The 21,257-nt window shown below is 39.0% G+C and overlaps 1 protein-coding gene across 1 annotated transcript; it reads left to right on the top strand.

The window, feature by feature from the left end:
* Window positions 1–8,338: 8,338 nt before the first annotated feature.
* On the top strand, window positions 8,339–20,620 carry TM4SF19 (transmembrane 4 L six family member 19). The gene is made up of 5 exons (XM_063108067.1): window positions 8,339–8,421; window positions 17,586–17,787; window positions 18,182–18,259; window positions 20,008–20,177; window positions 20,440–20,620. The coding sequence occupies exons 1-5, from the start codon at window positions 8,339–8,341 to the stop codon at window positions 20,618–20,620; spliced, it is 714 nt and encodes a 237-aa protein (XP_062964137.1).
* The last annotated feature ends 637 nt before the right edge of the window (window positions 20,621–21,257 follow it).

The following is a 21,257-nucleotide window of genomic DNA, read 5'->3' on the forward strand; positions in this document are numbered from 1 at the left end:
CCTATTTATAGCTCATTTTCTCTCTACTTAAGAAGAATTCTCATTCCAAATAGAGAATAGCTAGCTCTATGAAACCCCTTCTCTTTTTTTTGACCTACAGATTGCTGAACCTCAACCATTGTCATAAACATGTTGATTTTTGGTATAGACCTTTCTTTGCTGTATGATGTCAGGGTATATAGTTGGGTAATCCAATATACACTACTTCAATAAAACAGTTTGGCATTTCTGTAATGAGGTATTTTTGAAAGGTAACCAGATTTATTTGCAGGATTAAAAATGCAAATACCAATGGCAGTATTTTGCCTAAGAACAATCACATTAATCTATAAATATGGGAAGTTACTTTTTTGTACTTAATTCTCTGCCAACAAACAGCAGGTTTTTGTTGTTTGTGTAATGGTTTTTCTTCTATAGAGATCAAAATGCCCTAAGGTTTTATATCCCCTGTAAGGTCACTTGGGTTTTCAAATGGAGACAGTAGTCAAGCTAACCCAGACTGAATGTAACTAATATTTTATCTCCATCAAAAGAAGCTATTAATCTAACTAGGTTATCATGAGTCATTCATTTATTAGATGTAGTAAATAAAATAGGAAACATTTCACATCATTAGATAAATTCTGACCTGGAATTGAATTCTCCCTTCCTTAAAATCAATATTATTATTATTATTTTTTTTTTTTTACATAGACTCAGTATTGGGAATCTTAATTGATAAGGGAGAGATTCTTGATCTGGAACCATTTCCTGCCATTCTGGTTTTTTCCCTCTATCAAAGTAGCTGGCTTTATAGTGCATGTCACCAGGATCCATTTGAAGTTAATGACATTGGAATGTTGATACACGGTTGGATAGCTTGCATTTTCAACAAAATGATTTTAGAGTATGCTTTTCCCAAAACTTCTGTGTTCTTAATAATGGAAAATATCAGTAAATTGAATGGTGTGATTCAAAATATAAATAGGTTTATGACACTAATCATATGCTTTTAACAAGAACTTTTTGATAACTTATTGCCCTAGAAGTTAAGCCTCATGTGGAGTGACCATTGCCACCAGAAAATCCCCTTTCACCTACTAATTAGAGTGAAAGAAGTATGTGGCCTCCATTTTTCAGTTAACAAGTAGCAAGCTTGCAGTAGGAGCTGTTTATCTTAACCTATTTGAGGACTTGAACCTTGTTACTTTCCTAGGTTTGTCTCTTCAGTTTGGAAAGGCTCTTTAAGACACTTTCTGGGAAACAGTAAAACTGTTAGATAATCCTCTGGTCTTAGATACAGAGAAATGAGTACCAATTGATGTTAACATGTTACTTAAACTTTGAGGGGCTTCCATCTGAGCTTTGGCATGACTCTGTTAGACACAATTTTCTTCACTCCTCTAAGAATCTTTTTTTCAAGAACAGTTTTCCTTTTGATTGTTAACAAATTTTAAGCATCTGGTGTCTTTTTTTTTTTTAATCCTTAAATTTCTTTTTCAAGTAGGTATTGATTGTTCCATGGAAACTCTCAGGAGTGTTTGTTGGCTCTGTGCATGCTTTGTATGAGTTCAGTTTGAACAATGTGTTTTGAGTCATCTGGGTTGTCCAATTCTGGCATGTCTTCACTAGTTGTGTTTTTAAACATTTTTCATGTCATTTTCCAAACCTCACTTCCCATCATATTCAGAGAGGTTAATCAAGGAATGAAATTTGTTTGGGGATGGGGATAAGGGTGGGTCGGGGAGTGAAGTCAACTTGGGGTATTTGCTTTAAAGTGTTTTCTCATGCAGTTCCTAACAGTATTTAGAGATTCCCTGGGATGTTTGTGTACTCAACTTATTCTGGACAAAGTGGGTGGTCTTACTGAGATTTACATTTTTATTGCAGGACAGGCTCTAAATTTAATCTGTAGTATAACTTTGTTACTGAATGCAAGAAGATAACAAAGAGAAAGTGCTCCCTAAAATGCACATTGAGTTCTCAGTTTTCTGGGCGTTTAATCCATGGTGCTAGGAGATACATTTATTTCTGCAGCTCTTCCCAAAAGTGGGAAGAAGGCTTTGGGACCAGTGAGCAAGGGGCAACTGGACCACCCACTAAATTTTTTTGTTGAAGACACATTAGAGACCCTCCTGTATATCCAGTAAGTGATAAAGGTGCTAGGGAAAGCCTTAAATGTGAAGACACATGAAGGCGGCAGAAAATCTAAACTTGTAGGAAAAGAAAGACATGCTATTAGGTAAAGCAGAGCTGTAACTGCTGGCTAAGACTCAATGGCACTTCCACTTGCTCTAAAACCAGGGAAATCTTAGATAACTGGGTGTTGACATATCTATAGATACACATAGTCTATAGGTAAATACTTTCTGAAATGAGGATCTTTCAGTTGGTGATCCTCTGGTTTTGGCAGTACCAAATTGTGAATATTCTTGCTGTGTTGTACCCAGTTGCTTTATATTAATACTGCAACTTGAATTGGGGAGGGTGGGTGGGACGGTTGGGTGGGGGAGGGAGGGGAGTGGGACGATAAGTCTTTTGAAGACATCAGCTCACTGTGCTGAGAGGGGGACCAAACTCAAGGAAACCTCTGATCTATAAATTCAACTGCTGCATTTTTTTATAAATACATGTAAATGTTCTGTTGTAATATTTGATCTTGGAAATAAAAACAAAACCTTTTCAGTATAAGTTTTTTGTGTCATTGTTTTTGCTAGACTCCAGATATTACTTTCATTAATGTAATTTAGATCCCAAAAGCTTGCCCTCATATTCTTGTGTTTAGGGCACTTAATATTTTTTGACAAAGGTTAGTTTGTAGTCCCATTGTCAAGTGTAGTGTTTACTAGCTTTTTCTCTGCTCTTAGCAATATGTTGAACATTTAGGGTAAGTACTCTATAGATGTTGATTGAATTATTATGAAAACATTAGGTTAGCTAGCTTTGTTAGGAAAGTATGATTCTATATTTGACATATTTGGGCAGTTCAAGTGTCTGGTATTTAAAACCAGCAATAATGACTGACTAAGGACTCAGCTTAAACAACTGAAGGAAAAATAATTACTTAATGGGAGAAAAGCCAGGAAATACTATTATATTGTGTTACATGTTAAGCAAAGTAAGCCAGGCACAGGAAGAGAAATACTGCATGTCCCTACTTATATGTGGCAGCTAATAAAAAATAAAAGAAAGAAAGATACAGCAATCACAATAATATGTTACACTTTTAAGAGAAGAAAACAGAACTGAAAATCAATTACATTATTGTATAATGAAGAATATACTAATTATCCTGATTTGATCATCACATATTGTACACAGGTGTTGATATTCAATGCTGTACCCCACAAATATATACAATCAACTATGTTCCAATAATACATTTTTAAAAAACTCACATACTCAACAAAATAAAATCTACAGGAATGGGAAAAAATTTCTAAAAAATATAAGCAGAAATAAATTATCCTAAGAGTATTTTTAAAAAATGTTTAATATGCTAACTATTCTGATTGGATCAATATATAATATATGCACATATTGAAAAAACAAACTACTCCATGTAAATGTACATGAAATTAATTTAAAAAAGAGAAAGCCTTCAGCTAAGTCTGTACATACACAAAATTGCTTTACAACCAACATCATCCATAAAATGTACTTTTAAAAAAATGAAGGAAAAATAGTTATTAAATGGGAGAATAGCCAGGAGATAGGATTCCATTGTATAATAGAAACTGGGATCACTGCTTATCTAGCAGTTCCCCAGTGATCAGTTTATGCTCCTTATCCTCTTGTGGAGCCATTTCTTGTGCCCCTGCTCAAGCCTCACGGGACGTGGTGGTAAGCAACACAGACTCCCTCAAGTTCCTGCCCTCAAGGATCTTTTTAGTTGGAATACAGTCAAACACAAGTGATACAGATTTGATTCAAATACTATGAAAAAAAAAGAAAAAGTCAGTAGAAGGGGCCAGCCCATGGCTCCCTTGGGAGAGTGTGGTGCTGATAACACCAAGGCCACGGGTTCGGATCCCTATATAGGGATGGCCGGTTAGCTCACTTGGGAGAGCGTGGTGCTGACAACACCAAGTCAAGGGTTAAGATCCCCTTACCGGTCATCTTTAAGAAAAAAAAAAAGTAGAGAATTCTGCTTTAAATAGGATGTTGTGAAGTTAAGTTTTAGGCTGAGACCTGAGGATGAAAAGAAAATGGTCCCTGCTAATAGGAGTAGGAAACTTTTCGAGCAGAACAACAAATGCAAAGGCCACAGAGCAGGAAAGTGTTTGGTGTATTTGAAGTGTTGAGAGAAGTCCAATTGTCTGACATGTAGTGAGCAAAGGGAGTGGCATAAAAGAAGTAAGAGCCAGATCATACAAGGTCTTATTAGGCCTTTTTAAGGAAGGAGCTTGGATACTGTTCTGAGTGTAAAGAGAAAACATTATTATGTGGAGAGTGAATTGGAAGAGAGCAAGAATAGGAACTATTGTAATGATCACAGTAAAAAACAGGTTGCCTGGGGCCGGCCCATGGCTCACTCAGGAGAGTGTGATGCTGATAACACCGAGGCCACGGGTTCAGATCCGTATATAGGGATGACTGGTTGGCTCACTGGCTGAGCGTGGTGCTGACAACACCAAGCCAAGGGTTAAGATCCCCTTACCCAGTCATCTTTTTAAAATAAATAAATAAATAAAAACAGTTTGCCTGGGCTAAAGTAATGGCAATGGACTAGAAAGTCATGTATAGTTAGTATCTCTGAAAAACAGGAATATGTTCTGAGACATGTGTTAGGCAATTTTGTTGTCGTGCTAATATCATAGAGTGTACTTACACAAACCTACGTGATATAGCTTACTACACATCTAGGCTATATGGTACAGCCTGTTGCTCCTAGGTTACAAATCTGTACAACATGTTACTGTACTGAATACTGTAGGTAATTATAACGCAGTGGTATCTAAATAGAAAAGGTCCAGTAAAAATATGGTATTATAATCTTATGGGCCTACTTGTATTTGTGTTCTGTTGACCAAAACGTCATCATGTAGCACATGACTGTATATGTTAGAAATGTATTTTGAAGATAGAAATTAAAGCACTTGCTGTTGGATTTGATATGGGGGAATGAAGGAAAAAGAAATTGAGAATGACAAGTTTCTGCAGGTGAGTAGGTAGTAATATTACTGAGGTGAGGAAGATTGGTGGATCAAACAGATTTGGTGAGGGGGAAATCATTTTAGATGTGTTAACTGTGATACTTCCAAGTGCAGATGTAGTACTGGAAGTTGGAGATGTGTCTGAAGCTTGGAGGAGAGATGGACTGGAGTTAGAGATTTGAGAAATCATCAGTATTATAGTTGGGATTTAGTACTATGAGAATGATGGAGGTCACCTGGGAAGAGTTAAAGAAGAGGGCCCTATCCCCTACAGGGCAGCTGCCAAAAAAAAAAGAGGGCCCTAGAGCCCGGCTCTGGGGATCACCACCATGAACAGACCTAGTCAAGGAGGTGAAGCCAGTGAGAGAGAAGAAACACTGCGGGGGGTGGGGGTAGGGGGTGTCAAGGGAGCTAAAGGTGAGAATGTTCAAGAAAGATCGAATGGCCAGCTATGTCTAATGTCTAGGAATCAAGTAAGAAGGACAGTGAGGTGTTGATTAGATATACGAAGTCATTGAAGACCAAGAACAGTTTCAGTGCAATGTCAGAAATGGAAGCCTAATTTTAGTGGATTTAAGTTTGCAATATTTTTATAACTAATGAGGAGGGAAAAAAAAAAAAAAAAGAAGGCCAAACTTCCTCTTCAGTGGACTGGTATAAATCGCAGCTCTTTCAACATCTCTTACCTTCCTTTTTTTCCTTCCTCCAGTTAAGGGAATGTGCTCTCTTGTTTTGTCAGCTGTCAGTTGAGGTTGGAGCCCACCCACAGGGAGGCTGATTAGTCTGTCACTCTTATCTGAGGAAGACTGGAAAACAGCTGGCCTGATTGTCTAGCTATATCATCTTTTCCCCGTTGCTTCCACCAGTGAATTCCATTTTCTCAACTTCCTCTATTCCTTGCTCAAATCCCGTCTCCAGACCCCACAATATCCCCCAGAATGGGACATCTTTTTATCCTGTTCTCCCAAGCCTTTCAACCTTAGGAAGCCTTTTGTGTTTTTTGTGGGGTTTTTTTTCTGCCAGCTGGCCAGTATGGGGATCCGAATACTTGACCTTGGTATTATCAACACCATGCTCTAACCAACTGAGCTAACTGGCCAGCCCAGGAGGCCTTTTATGCATTACTTTTATGACATTATTTCCTACCTCAGTCCCCATTCATAATGTGTGCCCTTAGACTCCCATTTGTTCCCCCCAGACATACCACCAAGTAATAACTAGTGGATATCTCTCCAATAGAGCCAATTTCTGATTATTAACATATCTGTAAAAAGGTAATAATTTAGTTCTTTCATGGCAATGACCGTGAAGTCTTACCACAGGGAAGTGAAGACATTGACCTAATGCTGGCCTTACTTAGTAGACCTGTTTATTGCAAGTATATAATTTCTTAAAGAAGTGTCTTGTTCTTAAGATTAATCATTGAATTAATCATCACAAATTTACCCTAAGGAGCAAAGACCTGTAGCTGCCATCACCAGCCCCACACTAAGTTTGGCACTTTAAGGGGTTAAAGCCAAATGCCAGCATTTTCTTTTGTTTCACAAGCACCATTTTAATGATATCCATATGAGAGTGTCAGCTGTCAGATAAGCCATTCCTACACAGAGAGAAGCTCATATGCAGTCTAAAAGAATTAAACTGTAATAGCCAGTTATAATGATCCCATCTCAGATATGTACATCAAGGGTTTTCTCAGTAATTTTTGTTTGTTTTTATCATCAGATCATGATGTGCAGAAACTATTGTGTTACTTTAACCGGTGCATGAATCAATTCATTACTCAAGTTATTCTTGAACTCCTACCATGTTTCAACCTCCAGGCTAAGATTAAGATATACAGAGCAGGATAAGGTACAGCCCCTGCCCTCAAGGATTTCAGTAGTGTGGGGTAAGAAGGATATAAACAACATAGATAAATCAAAATATAGTGAGAAGTGGGCAAAGATTTCTTAAACAGAACACAAAAGCATCAACCATAAAAGATTGATAAATGGAACTTAATTAAAATCAATAACTTCTCTTCATCAAAAGACATCATTAAAACAGTGAAAAGTCAAACCACAGACTGGGAGAAAACATTCACAATACATAAATCTTACATAGGTCTCATATCTGGAATTAAAATTAACTCTTACAAGCCAGTAAGAAAAAGATAACAAATAAAAAATGGGCAAAAGACATGAATAGGAATTTCTCAAAAGAGGATCTCCAAATAGCCAATAAATATGTGAAAAGGGGCTTACTCATCAAGATAATGCAAATTAAAACCACAAGGAGATTCCACTAAACACCCACAAGAATGCCTAAAATTAAAAATGTTTGTGAGAATGTGGAGAAACAGGAACTCTCATAAACTGTTTTTGGGAGACTGTTTTCAGAAACTGTTTGACAATATCTACCAAAATTAAATATTCACTTACTCAACAATCCTACTCCTAAGTATATTCCCTAGAAAAATTAGTGCATAGTTCCTTCAAAAGACATGTATAAGAATATTTATTATTTATAATAGGCAAAAGTTGAAAATAAATGTACATCAAGAGTAGAATAAGTTGTTGTATTGTCATACAGTGGAACAATACTCAGCAATAAAAAAAAAGAATGAATTATATCATGGATGAATCTTGCAGATAGAATATTGAGTGAAGAAAGCCAGACACAAAAGAGATACTGTATGATTCCATTTATATAAAATTCAGCCAAAAACTGATTGATGATGATAAAAGCCAAAATGGAAGTTAACATGGGGGACAAGAGATAATGATGAGAGGGAGCACGACAGAGCATTCAGAGATGTCCTATATCTTGATCTGTGTTGTGGTTCACCTGGGCATATGTATAATACTTCACCAAATTTTATAATTAAGATTTGTGCATTTTACTGTATCTATATAATACCTAAATAAAAAAAAAAAAAAATAGGAGCACAGAGAAAGAAGTGCCTAACTGAGTGAAGAAATCAGGGAAGGCTTTCCTGGGGATGTTTGAACTGAACTTCAAATAGGATCTTGTCAAAAGAAGACCATAGATCTCCCATGCAGAAAGCACCTCAAAATGCTCAGCAGTTTTAGGGCTGGCCCGTGGCTCACTTGGGAGAGCGTGGTGCTGACAACACCAAGTCAGGGGTTAAGATCCCCTTACCGGTCATCTTTAAAAAAAAAAAAATGCTCAGCAGTTTGGTGTGTCTGTGGTACAAGATGATGGCGGCCTGGAGCCTGAACACGAAAGCTAGAAGGCTAGTAGTACAGGGACCATACAACACACCCAGTCAGCTAAGAGCAAAGTGAGGGTGATAAAGAAAAAATGGTGGCTGCTCTGCTTGGCCCTGTTCTTCCAAAGAGCCCAGATCCTGTGAAGAGTAAAACAGATGAGGCTCGGAGCTGCTGGTGTGTGAGAAGTGTTGCTGCTCGGGGAAGGATGGAGGGTGAGGTGTTTCTCATGGGTACATCCAATGACTCATTAAGACGTTTAACTCCTGAGGCCAGGCCTCCTATTTCCTTCCTTAGAATCACATGAAAGTGAGCAGAGAGTGTATCATCAGCAGAGCGCTCTCTGGGGAGAGGAAGCTCCTTCAAAAGAGGACCGTGGGCAGTGATGGGGCTGCACACACACACTCACATGCCTGGGTGACCTCTATATAGACACAGATCCTCCCTGACCCTCCTGGAAAGAGTCCTGAGAAAAGAACCTTTGGGTCTGGCCCTGCAGGGGTCCTGGCTGGGACTGCAGGAGCACAGGCCACTCTGAAGAGAGAGCCCTTCTCCAGGATCTTTCCCTCGCCCATTCTGACTCGTGTCGCCAGATGCAGGTAAGGAGAGATGAAAGGGTCCAGTGAGGTGATGGCCCGGGAGCAGTACAGCCTAGCCCTTAAAAGCACAAACTTCCAACTCAGACGAGCCTGGGCTCTGTCACTTAGCCCTGTGTGACTTTGGCAATTCACTTAACTTCTCCTGGCCTCAGATTCTCTGTCCACTTCAGGCTTTTGCATATGACTAGAATACTTTTCTCTAATGCCTTGTTGTCAATGAAGTTTTAGCATGGACAGCACTTCCACCAGGAGGCTTTCCCTTGCTTCTGCAGGCTAGGATTAAGTGTTCCTCTGTGTGCTTCCATTATACCTTAAGTCGGACACCTCTGCTTGGCACTTATCACTGCAAACGCTTTTTGCCTTGTCAGTGTTCCCACTAGACTTTTAGTTCCTCAAGAAAAGGGACTGTATCTTTTTCACTGTTGTATCCCTCACCCCTAGCATAGTGCTTGACAGATAGTGGTCACTTAGTAAATATCTAACTGATGAAGAAAAGAAAGAAAAGTCTGGCTAAGTGCTGAGTGAAGCATATAGGCACACAGAGAATTTGCAGTCTCTTCCTCCAAAACATTTAGCCCATCACCTCGAGTGTTGCCCAGACATCTGGCCGGTGATTCGTTTACTCAGCCAGAATCTCAGGTTAGGACCCAGGCCTCCCCTACAACCTGGTTTTAAGGTTTGTACCTTCTTCCTTTTTTGGCAGCTGGCTGGTAAGGAGATCCAGACCTGACACCTTGGTGTTATAAAGCTGCACTCTAACCAGCTGGGATAACCAGCCAACCTTAAGGTTTTACCTTCTGATCCAGATATCAAATTAGCCAACCTCTTTGCTAATTTCCTGGCTCATGGTTTTGGAAGTATTTCTCAACATATTGTGATTTCTAGGGAAACAAAGTGAGGGAGAGGAAGTGAAATTCAAATTAAGGCCCAGCCCTCTTAGATCAGCATAGCAAGTGCTGTTAGTGTAAGACTAGTGGGACAGCCAGGGCTCTCTGCATTCTGGTCACCCACAAGGCCACACTCAAGTTCTTGGGTTTCCCTCTGCATGTCCACTATTTTTAGTTTCCCTTCTAAGACTTTCCTGATAGGAAAATTTTCCACAGAAGAGATTGTCAGGGGGATTGACTGTGGTGATCTGTGTCTAGACAGGCCTTACTCGTATCATAAGGTGGTATGATTTGAAGGCACAGAAAGCATTCCTGAACAAAAGCATCTCCTGACGCCATGGTCTAGAGCTCACCCTTGAAAGACCAACCACACACCGGTCTTTACTTGGGGCGCTGACAAAATGTCAGTCATCTGGGAGGGGAGTGGGTTAAAGTCATTACTTACTAATATACTCAATGGTTAATTTGCTACAACACAGAGAAACACACATTGAGAGCCCTGCACTCAATGAGGGGATAGTCTGGGGAGTGTCGTATTTAGTGACTGTGAGAGAAATGCTTAGAGGGCAAATACCCCACGGAGAGGGTATGCAGTAAATGGCACTCATCACAACCAAGTAGGAGAACTGCAGCGGAAGTTCCCTGTTGGGGGCAGTGGCAGGTGATGGGCAGGGGCTCTGACATGAGGCGAAGCAGAGATCACCAAGAACTGTGGAGTCTGGGGTGAGGGAGAGGGGCAAGCATACCCCCAAACTAAATGGCTGGCTCAGCGCAGTGTCTGGCACCAGTCTCTTTACCATAAGCCGCAGTCTGAACAAATGGAAAACACTAGGCTAACCAAGTTCTTTAAAAAGAAATTTGAGTTCATAAGTTTTAGAACTGTTTTTCAAAAGGTGTGATAAAAACAAAATTTAGGATAATTGTTCCTAGGAAGGAGTCCAGGAAGATGGTAGGACTGGAGAGGGTATACCCGGGGCTTCAATGATATTATTGATAATGACCTATTTTTTTAATTGGTTGTAATTAACATGGATGTTGTTTAATTATCCTGTACAAGCACAAATATATTTTATACATAATGGTTAATTCTTTATGCGCTTACATATTTCATTATATATGTGTGATAAATATGAGCATGTGTGTATATATAGATATATATACACATGATCATATATGATAAACTTGTATGTACAAGAGTACTTCAAAAAGTTCATGGAAAGATTCGTATTATCATTTTTTTTTTTTTTTTTTTGCACTAGCCAGTAAGGGGATCTGAACCCTTGATGTTGGTATTATAACACCTCACTCCAACTGAGCTAACCAGCCAGCCCTGTATTATATTTTAATTCTATTTTTCCAGGAAAATTTTGAAGTACCCTGTATCATATATATGTGATATATATGATATATCACAGAGAGAGAGAGAGAGAGAGAGAGAGAAAGCCTCTGATCTATATCATACATATACAAATTGTATGATTATGTGCAAAGCAATGTGTTATAGAGGAGTGTCAAGAGACTTAAGGGATGACTGGTCCATGTGCAGTGGTGTTTACAACTAACTGCTCACAACCAGTTACAGATTTCTTTGTTCCTTCACACCCACTGCTTCGCTTAACTAGCCTTAAAAAAAAAAAAAAAAGAGGGCTGGCTGGTTATCTCAGCTGGTTAGAGTGCAGCTTTATAACACCAAGGTCATGGGTTTGGATCCCTTGCCAGTCACCCATCAAAAAAAAAAAAAAAAAATTAAAAGAGTCTAAGGGGAAAAGATAGACATGTAACTAAACTGCAAAGTGGAAACAGGCTACTTCCTGGGAATGTTATGGCCTGGATTTTTTTTCAGATCCACATTGACATGAGTCTACCCAAATGTTACTAGTCCTATTTTATTCATATTTTTTAAAAAACAAGAACTTCACAAATCATCAAAAATATAAAGGAGAGAAAGGAGTATAAGGAGTATAAGAGACATTTCATACTTTATCTAGAAATGGCATTTTAATTTTTAATCAACTTTATTAATATATAATTAAAATTCAATAAGAATCACAAATTTTAAGTGTTAAGTTTGATGATTCAGTACATACAGTTATGTATTCACCACCAGAATCTGATATAGGACATTTCCATCACCTCAAAAAGTTTCCTTACACCCCTGTATTAATCCTCTCTCCCATTCCTGGCCCGTGGAAACCACCAATCTGCTTTTGTTCCTGGTTTTACCTTTTCTAGAATTTCACATAAATGGAATACAGTGAGTTGTCTTTTGTTTCTGGCTTCTTTCACTTAGCATAATGCTTTTGTGGTTCATTCATGTTGTTATATGTGTCAGTAGTTTAGTTATTTTTATTGCCTAGTAGTAGAACTCAATAGTATGGATACAGCACAATTTTTCTATTTACCTATGGATGAACATTTGTGTTGTTTCTAATTAAAAAAATTTTTTTTATCATAGTAAAATATGTAACATAAAATTTGTCACTTTAACCATTGTAAAGTGTACAATTCAGTGGCATTAATTACATTTGCAATGTTGCACAATCATCACCATTATCTATTTCCAAAACTTTCATCACCTCAAACAGAAACTCTAATCATTAAGCAATGATCCCCTTTAGCTCAGTTTGTTAAAACGCGGTGTCATAACACCAAGGTCAAAGGTTCAGATCCCCATACTGGCCAGCCTCCAAAATAAATAAATAAATAAAAACAACACCCCACTCCCAGTCCCTGGTAACCTCTAATCTACTTAATGTCTCTATGAATTTACCTATTCTGAATATTTCATATAAATGGAATCACACAATATTTGTCCTTTAGTGTCTCACTTATTTCATTTAGCATAATGAAAATATCATAATATATTAATATTATAGTAATATAATAATGTTTTCAAGTTTCATACATGTAGCAGAACTTTTTTTATGGCTGAATGATATTTCATTGTATGTATATACTAGATTTTATTTATCCATTCATCCGTTGATGAACACTTGGGTTGTTTTCATATTTCTAATTTTTAGTTATTATGAATAAAGCTGCTATGGACATTAAAGTACTAGTGTTTGTATGGACATGTGTTTTTATTTCTCTTGGATAAACACATAGAAGTAAAATTACCGGAGCATTTAGTAAGTGAAGGTTTAACTTTATAAGATACTGGAATACTACTTAGCTATAAAAATGAATGAAATACTGCCATTTGCAACAACATGGATGGACCTTGAGAGAATTATATTAAGTGAAACGAGTCAGGCACAGAAAGAGAAATACCACATGTTCTCACTTATTGGTGGGAGCTAAAAATTAATATATAAATTCACACACACACACACACACACAAAACCGGGGGGGTGGGGAGAAGACATAACAACTACAATTCCTTGAAGTTGATACGACAAGCAAACAGAAAGGACATTGTCGGGTGGAAGGGGGGAGAGGGAGGAGGGAGGGAGATTTCGGTAATGGGCCACAATAATCAACCACATTGTATATCGACAAAATAAAATTAAAAAAAAAAAACTTTATAAGACACTGCCAAGCCACTTTCCAAAATGGCTGCACTATTTAAATTCTTACCAGTAATGTATGAAAGTTCTAGTTATTCCACATTCTCGCAAACACGTAGTACAGTTCAACTTTTTAATTGTAACAATTCCAGTGAGTGTGTAGTAGTATCTTATTTAGGTTTTAGTTTGTATTTTCCTATGTTAATGGTGTTGGACATCTTTTCATGTTCTTAGCATCATCCGTATACAAGGGATCCTCAAAAAAGTGCATGGAAACATGTATTATGAAAGAACTATGCATGGATCGCAAAATTATTTTGCACCAAAATAAGCTCATACTAACTTTTTATAACATGTCTGAACAGGATCTAGTTCGAGGCACTAAGAAGAAAAAGACATCAATTTGGAGCTTCTTGTTTATTTTTTGGTGGCTGGCCAGTTCGGGGGATCTTAACGCTTGACTTGGTGTTATCAGCACCACACTCTAAGATAACCAGCCAGACTCCCAACGCACGAGTTAGAAAAGAGTCTCTACCAGAGCAATATGAATTCTGCTAAAATTGAAGCAAGAACAAATATCAAATTGATGGTGAAGATTGGGTGGAAGAAAGGCAAAGTCACTGATACTTTACAAAAAGTTTATGGGGACACTGCCCCAAAGAAACCAGCAGTTTACAACTGTAACGATCATTTTAAGAAAGGATGAAATGTTGTTGAAGATGAAGCCCACAGCAGCAGATGACCATTCCACATCAATTTGTGTGAAAAAAATTAATCTTGTTTGTGCCCTAATTAAAGAGGACCGACGATTAGCAGCAGAAACAATAGCCAGCATTATGGATGTCTCAATTGGTTCAGTTTACACAATTGTGACTGAAAAACTACAGTTGAGCAAACTTTCCACTCGATGAGTGCCAAACTGTTGTGCCCAGATCACTTACAGACAAGAGCAGAGCTTTCAATGGAAATTTTCAACAAGTGGGAAGAAGACTCTGAAGTATTTCTTTGAAGAATTGGAAAAGAAGACATGGCTTTGCCAGTATGATTCTGAAGACAAAGCACAAACAAAGCAATGGCTCCCAAGAGGTGGAAGTGGTTCAGTCCAAGCAAAAGTGGACCAGTCAAGAGCAAAGGTCATGGCAACAGCATTTTTTTTTTTTTTTTTTTTTTTTTTTTTTTTTGATGCTCAAGGCATTTTTCTCATTGACTTTCTGGAGGGCTAAAGAACGATGACACCTGCTTCTTATGAGACTATTTAGAGAAAGTTAGCCAAAGCTTTGGCAGAAACCCTCCTGGAAAAGCTTCCCCAGAGAGTGCTTTTCTGCCATGACAACACTTCCGCTCATCTCTCTATTAAACAAGGGCGATTTTGCAAGACTTTCCATGGGAAATCATTAGGGATCCACCTTACAGTCTTTACTTGCCTCCTTTTGAACTCTGTTTCCTAATCTTGAAATATCTTTAAAGGGCACCCATTTTCCTTCAGTTAATAATGTCAAAAAGACTTCATGGACATGATTACATTCCAAAGACCCTTAATTCTTTAGGGATGGACTAAATGGGTGGTATCATTGCTTACAAAAGTGTCTTTAACTTGATGAAGCTAATGCTGAGAAATAAAGTTTAAATTTATTTATTTATTTATTTATTTATTTTTTAAAAGATGACCGGTAAGGGGATCTTAACCCTTGACTTGGTGTTGTCAGCACCACGCTCAGCCAGTGAGCAAACCAGCCATCCGTATATGGGATCCGAACCCGTGGCCTTGGTGTTATCAGCACCGCACTCACCTGAGTGAGCCACGGCCCGGCCCCTTTATTTTAATCTTTTAATTACACTTTTCCACAAACTTTTTGAAGTCCCCTCTTAATTCTTTGTGAGATGAAATGAAGCATCTGTTCAAACCTTTTTCCCAGTTTTTAATCCAACTGCTTGTCTTATTAAACTGTTTGAAGTGTTTTTTTACGTATTTTAGATACAAATCCTTTGTCAGATGTGTATTATTCACATTAACTTACATATCACAAAATATGTCTTGTGAATATTTTCTCACAATCTGTGGTTTTCCTTTTCATTTTCCTAATGGTGTTTTTTGAAGAGCACATTTTAAATTTTGAAATAGTCTTATCATTTTTTATGGTTTGTACTTTTTGTAGTTTATCTGAGAAACATTTGTCAAACCCAAGGTCCTGATGATTTTCTCTTTTTTCTTTTACAAATTTAATTAGGATCTATGGTCCATTTCAAGTTGATTTTTTAATATGGCATGAAGTAATAGTCAAGGTAAATTTTTTTTTGTTTGCATGTGTATTGTTCCATTTGTTGAAGAGACTATCTTTTTCCTATTGAATTGTTATGTTTTTCAAAAATCATTTATCATTATGTGTGTAGGTCTACTTCTAAGCTGTTCCAGTAGTCACTGTCTTAATTACTGTAGCTTTAAAATAAGTCTTGAAATTACATGGCAAAAATCCTCCAACTTTGTTCTTCTTTTTCAAAATTGTTTTGGCTAATAGAGGTCTTTGCATTTCTACATATATATTTAGATTCAGCTTGTCAATTTCTACAAAAAATCCCTGATAGGATTTTGACTGAGATTGCTGCAGTGGATTGAATGGCCCCCCAAAGTCATTGAAGCTTAATCCCCCTGTAACTATTGAGGCTGGAAAATCCTATTATGGTAATTGAAAGGTGGGGCTTTGAACAGATGATTGGATTGTGAGGACTGTGCCTAGTGAATGGATTGATCTTAGTGAATAGTGGTCATGGGAGTGCTTCTGATGGCTTTAAAAGGAGCCAGCTGAGAAGGTTAGCTCTCTGCTCTGCCATTTGTGCCATGTGAGACCCCTGGGTCACTGACACCACCACTACCAAGGCCTTGACCAGATGTGTTCCCTGGACCTTGGACTTCCCAGTCTCCAAAACTGTAAGCAAGAAATTTCATTTTCAGTGGGCTGGCCAGTTAGCTCAGTTGGTTAGAGCACAGCCTTATAACACTGAGGTCACAGGTTCAGATCCTGATATTAGCCAGCCACCAAAAAACAAAAACACAAAAATTTTGTTTTCTTACAAAGTACTCAGTTTCAGATATTTTGTTATAAGCAATAGAAACAGACTAATACAATTGTTTTGAATCTATACATCAGTTTAGGGAGAATTGATATGTTAATGATATTCAGTCTTCTTTTTTTTTTTTTAAAAGATGACCGGTAAGGGGATCTTAACCCTTGACTTGGTGTTGTCAGCACCATGCTCACCCAGTGAGCAAGAGTCCATCCCTATATGGGATCCGAACCCGTGGCCTTGGTGTTATCAGCACTGCACTCTCCCGAGTGAGCCACGGGCCGGCCCCATGATATTCAATCTTCTGATCCATGAACATTTATTAGGTTTTCCTTAATTTTTCTCAGCAATGCTTTGTAATTTTTAGTACAGGTCTTGCACATGTTTTGTTAAATTCATCCATAAATATATTTTCTATGCTATCATAAATAGTATCCTTTTATTCCACTTTGTGTGTGTATGTGTGTGTGTGTGTGGCTGGCTGGTCAAGGATCCAAACCTTTGATCTTGGTGTTTATCAGTACCATACTCTAATCGAGTGAGCTAACTTGCCAGCCCTTATTTCAATTTTCAACTTGTCACTGCTTGTATACAGGAATACAATAGAATTTTTGTATATTGATCTTTAATTCTGTGACTTTGCTAAACTCACCTATTAGTTCTAATAAATTTTTGATAGATTCCTTAGAATTTTCTATATAGATGATCATGTTATCTGTAAATGACAATTTTACTTCTTTCTTTCCTATCTGTATGGATTTTGCTTCTTTTTATTTTCTTATTGCACTATACAATGTTGAATAGAAGTGGTGAGAATGGACAACAAAATAACATCTTTAAAAATGCGTTTTTTCTTTGCCAAATAGAAATAGTCACCGGCTATAATAGAGGCACAAGCAAAATATGATGGGCTATGGAGTGTGTGTGTGTGTGTGTGTGTGTGTGTGTGTGTGTGTGTTTGAGTGGGGGTTGGCAGAAAAAGGAGCAATTAAAACCTTCACTGGGGAAGATTTATAAGGGGCAGAGTTTTTAAGCAAGTTCCTCGGCTCTTCTTGATCTGACCCTGGGTGGTGATAGCTTCTGCATTCTGTTTCCCCCACCCCACCACATGCAACTAGGGCTCCCCTACCCCATGCTCCCAGCAGCAGAGCTGCCCTGACTCTCTTTCCATTACTTCCAGGAAGTTGTCCTCTGCCTGCATGATGGCATGCCCACGGACCTGCTCCTGCATCCTGGGGCTGAGCTTGGGGACTGCAGCCCTGTTTGCTGCTGGGGCCAACACAGCACTGCTCATTCCTAATTGGGATGTGACCTACCTGTTGAGGGGCCTCATTGGAAGGCATGCCATGCTGGGCTCTGGGCTCTGGGGAGGAGGCCTCATGGTAAGTGTCTGGGTTTCCCTGGGTGTGAACTCCTCGAGTATCCCCAGGGGTGAAATTGGGGGGTGACAGAAGAGGAGTGTTTTGATTCCTTACAAAAACAGCTTATTCTAACAAGCTGGCGCTGGGTCCATAGAAGCTCCAAGGGTTAGGAAGACTTGTCAAAGGTTGCTGGATTTTAGTTTGGGACCAGGTAGGTTGGGTGTGACCATTAGCATCCAGAAAGTCAAATCAGGCTAGTCATCCAAACTTGGGTCTCAATAGTCAAAGCCAATAGGACAATCGAGCTCATGTGAGGTGCCCAACCACTCTATTTCAATAGCCATGAGCAGCAGCTAGAAACAGCTAAAAGCATTAATTACCCAATCTCTTCTTGACATTCTTCTCTCCTTTCCAGGTAGCCACTGCAGCTGCCCTCATCTCCTTGATGGGCTGGAGATATGGCTGCTTCAGTAAGAGTGGGCCCTGTCAAAGTGTAAGCACCACATTCGATGCTTCTAACACCTAGGCTGTCTCCTCATTCTATTCTAGAGGCAGAGTTGTCAAGAGGCAATTTCAGTCTTGGGGCTTGAAGTTAGATCCTGATTGTGCCCCTTAATAACTCTAAGATCTTGGGCAAGTTGCTGTCCTGCCTCAGGTCCTGTAAATCAGGAGTTGATGCAAGTCAAGGGAGTAAGTCCTTAGTGAACCATAAATTTCTATACAAATGTGAGGAAGAGTTATTTATTTTTTTTAGCCCATTGAACAATATGGACATGAGTTATATGCATTGTAATCATGTGTTATTGATAGAAAATTTCTGGCTATTCTAATTAATATTTTCTTAGAACCGGAAGGTTTTCCAGAGATCATATAATCACTAGATTCTAATCTAACCCCTCCATTTTGCAGACAATGGAACTGAACCCAGAATATATTTAAGGCAGCATCTATATAAATTTGAAAAATCTCAGTACATACGTGTGTGTGTGCATGATACATTGCTTATTCAGTCTCATACATGAATTTGTGGCCTCCTTACAGTAACTCTATAGCCTCTTTTGATATGTGCATCCCGTACATTGGAAACCCCACTGACTCAGAAGTTATATGTTTAAGAATTTAGTATAAACACCCACGCATTTCTTAGTCACACCCGGTTTTCCCCTAGGTGAGTGGTTCTTAAACTTGAGCATGTGTCAGAATTTTCTGCAGACTTTGCTAAAACGTAGATTGCTGGGCCCCATCCCCAAAGTGTCTGATTCAGGAGGTCTGGGCTGGAGCAGAAAATCTGCATTTCTAACAAGTATCCAGGTGATGTGATGCTGCTGGGCCAGGGACTGCATTTTAAGAACTACTGACCTAAGCTCCCATATTCATCTTGAATCTTTTAACTTAGAGTCAAAACTTACTATGCACCATTCTCTGATCCCTCCCAAGCTCCAAACCAGCTTGACATCAGTGGGAAAATATGACTCTATGACTTTGTAGGAAAAACATTATGTAGTTTTTTCAAAATTTTAAATACACATTCTTTGGGAGGGAGAAAAAAATCCAGGACTCTAAGAAAAAAGCCAATATGAAAGCAGACTAGAAATCTGTGAAGGAAGGAAACCCATTGTTATCTTTTGGGAGGGAAGGGAGCAGAGCACAGGCTAATAACCAAAGGAACTCTTGATTAGAAAAATACAGTGACAGAACTGGAATCATTTTAGAATCTGACTGCAATCTCTTTCACTCCCCACTCCCTCTTTGTTTTCCTTCCTTCCTTCCTTCCCTCCCTCCTTCTTTCCTTTTATGATTGATTTGAGAAAGAGCTTCAGGGACGGAGCTTGAAACTTTTAAAAATACAGCTTTTCCTTAGAAGAGTCAGAGGTAGGCATGCGATACCCAATCTGCCCCTCTCACCCAGAAGCTGAGACTGCAGTCTGTGTCCAAAAATTTTTGATGCAAACCTGCTGAGAAGCTCTGAAGAGCCTGCTGAATCAGAGAGAGCCAGGTCCAAGTGCCCTGTTTCTCCTCCTCTGTCCTTTCTCTCCCACCTCTTCCTGGCTCTACCCAGGGACCTTTCATCAGCCACTCACCTGGGGTATGCTTTAAAGGCAGTGCCATGGATGGAATTATCCCTCTGTGACAGGATGGGAGAAAGCCTGAGCACCAAAGAAGTTAGACTTCTCCAGATCACCCCACAAGCCATGTAGCTGTGCCCCATCTCAGCCTGCTGTTTCTTCCCTCCCACTGCAGGTGCTTACTGCTCTGTTGTCAGGTGGCCTGGCTTTGCTGGGAGCCTTGATTTGCTTTATCACTTCTGGTGTAGCACTGAAAGATGGTCCTTTTTGCATGTTTGATGACTCGTCCTTCAATCAGATGCAAGCTTGGAAATATGGTTACCCATTCAAAGACCTGCATAACAGGTAAATGGATTTACAGTCTTTGCAGAGAGAGAAAGAGAGAGACAGAAAGACGTGCAGATGGACTACAAACTCCTTTTGGCCACACATTGTAGCATCTCAAACCTCTGATGCTCAGAAAATTGCAAATGCGGTGGTAACAGTCACTCTTATAAGTCCAGTCCTGTGGCCTGAGTCAGGGGTAGCCCCAGATTTCTATTGAGTTTGCTTGTCTGAATATCTTTACTTATACCCCAACCTGTGGTGTCCTTATTTTTTGGGATAGGAATTATTTGTATGACCGTTCACTCTGGAACTCCACCTGCCTGGAGCCCTCTAATGCTGTCGTTTGGCACGTGTCCTTCTTCTCCATTCTTCTGTGCATCAGCGTCCTCCAGCTTCTCCTGGTGGTCATTCATTTCATTAACAGTTTCCTGGGCCTTTTCTGCAGCCTCTGTGAGAAGTGATAGGTAATGCCCTTTCATGCCTAGGTGTTTTTACCATAAGCCACCTTGAATACTTTCTGCAAGTAGGGGGTATGAATTATAATCAAACTTCCCTTTTTGGTATCACTGATGTAATAACAATTCATTGCATGTAGGTTGAATGATATAATGGATTTTAAATCACATCGTAACTAACTTCTTCTTCTTCTTTTTTTTTTTTTAGTGGCTGTCCAGTGTGGGGACCCAAACCCTTGACCTTGGTGTTATCAACACCATGCTCTAATGGAGTGAGCTAACTGGAAAGCCCCATGTAAATTTCAAGATAATACATTAATAGAAGGAATAATTAAATCATTATTGTTGTCTAGGAACTTATAGTTCATAAAATGTTCTCCAGCTGTGACCTTATTTCAGCCTCTTGACAACCCCATAAAATTGGCCACATGTTACAGATAGAGAAGTTGAGGCTCCTAGAGGATAATGGACTTGCTTCCCAAATGCACACAGCTAAGTTTAGGTACTCCTCACCTGATCCCCTGTCTTCTAAATTCAAGTTCAACAGTTGTTATGGACAGAACTGTGTTTCTCCAAAATCCATAGGTTGAAGCCTAACCCCCAATGTGACCGTATTTGGAGACGGGGCCTTTAAAGGGAGTAA

This window comes from Cynocephalus volans, chromosome 1 (assembly GCF_027409185.1).
Source record: "Cynocephalus volans isolate mCynVol1 chromosome 1, mCynVol1.pri, whole genome shotgun sequence".
NCBI classification, from domain to species: Eukaryota; Metazoa; Chordata; class Mammalia; order Dermoptera; family Cynocephalidae; genus Cynocephalus; species Cynocephalus volans.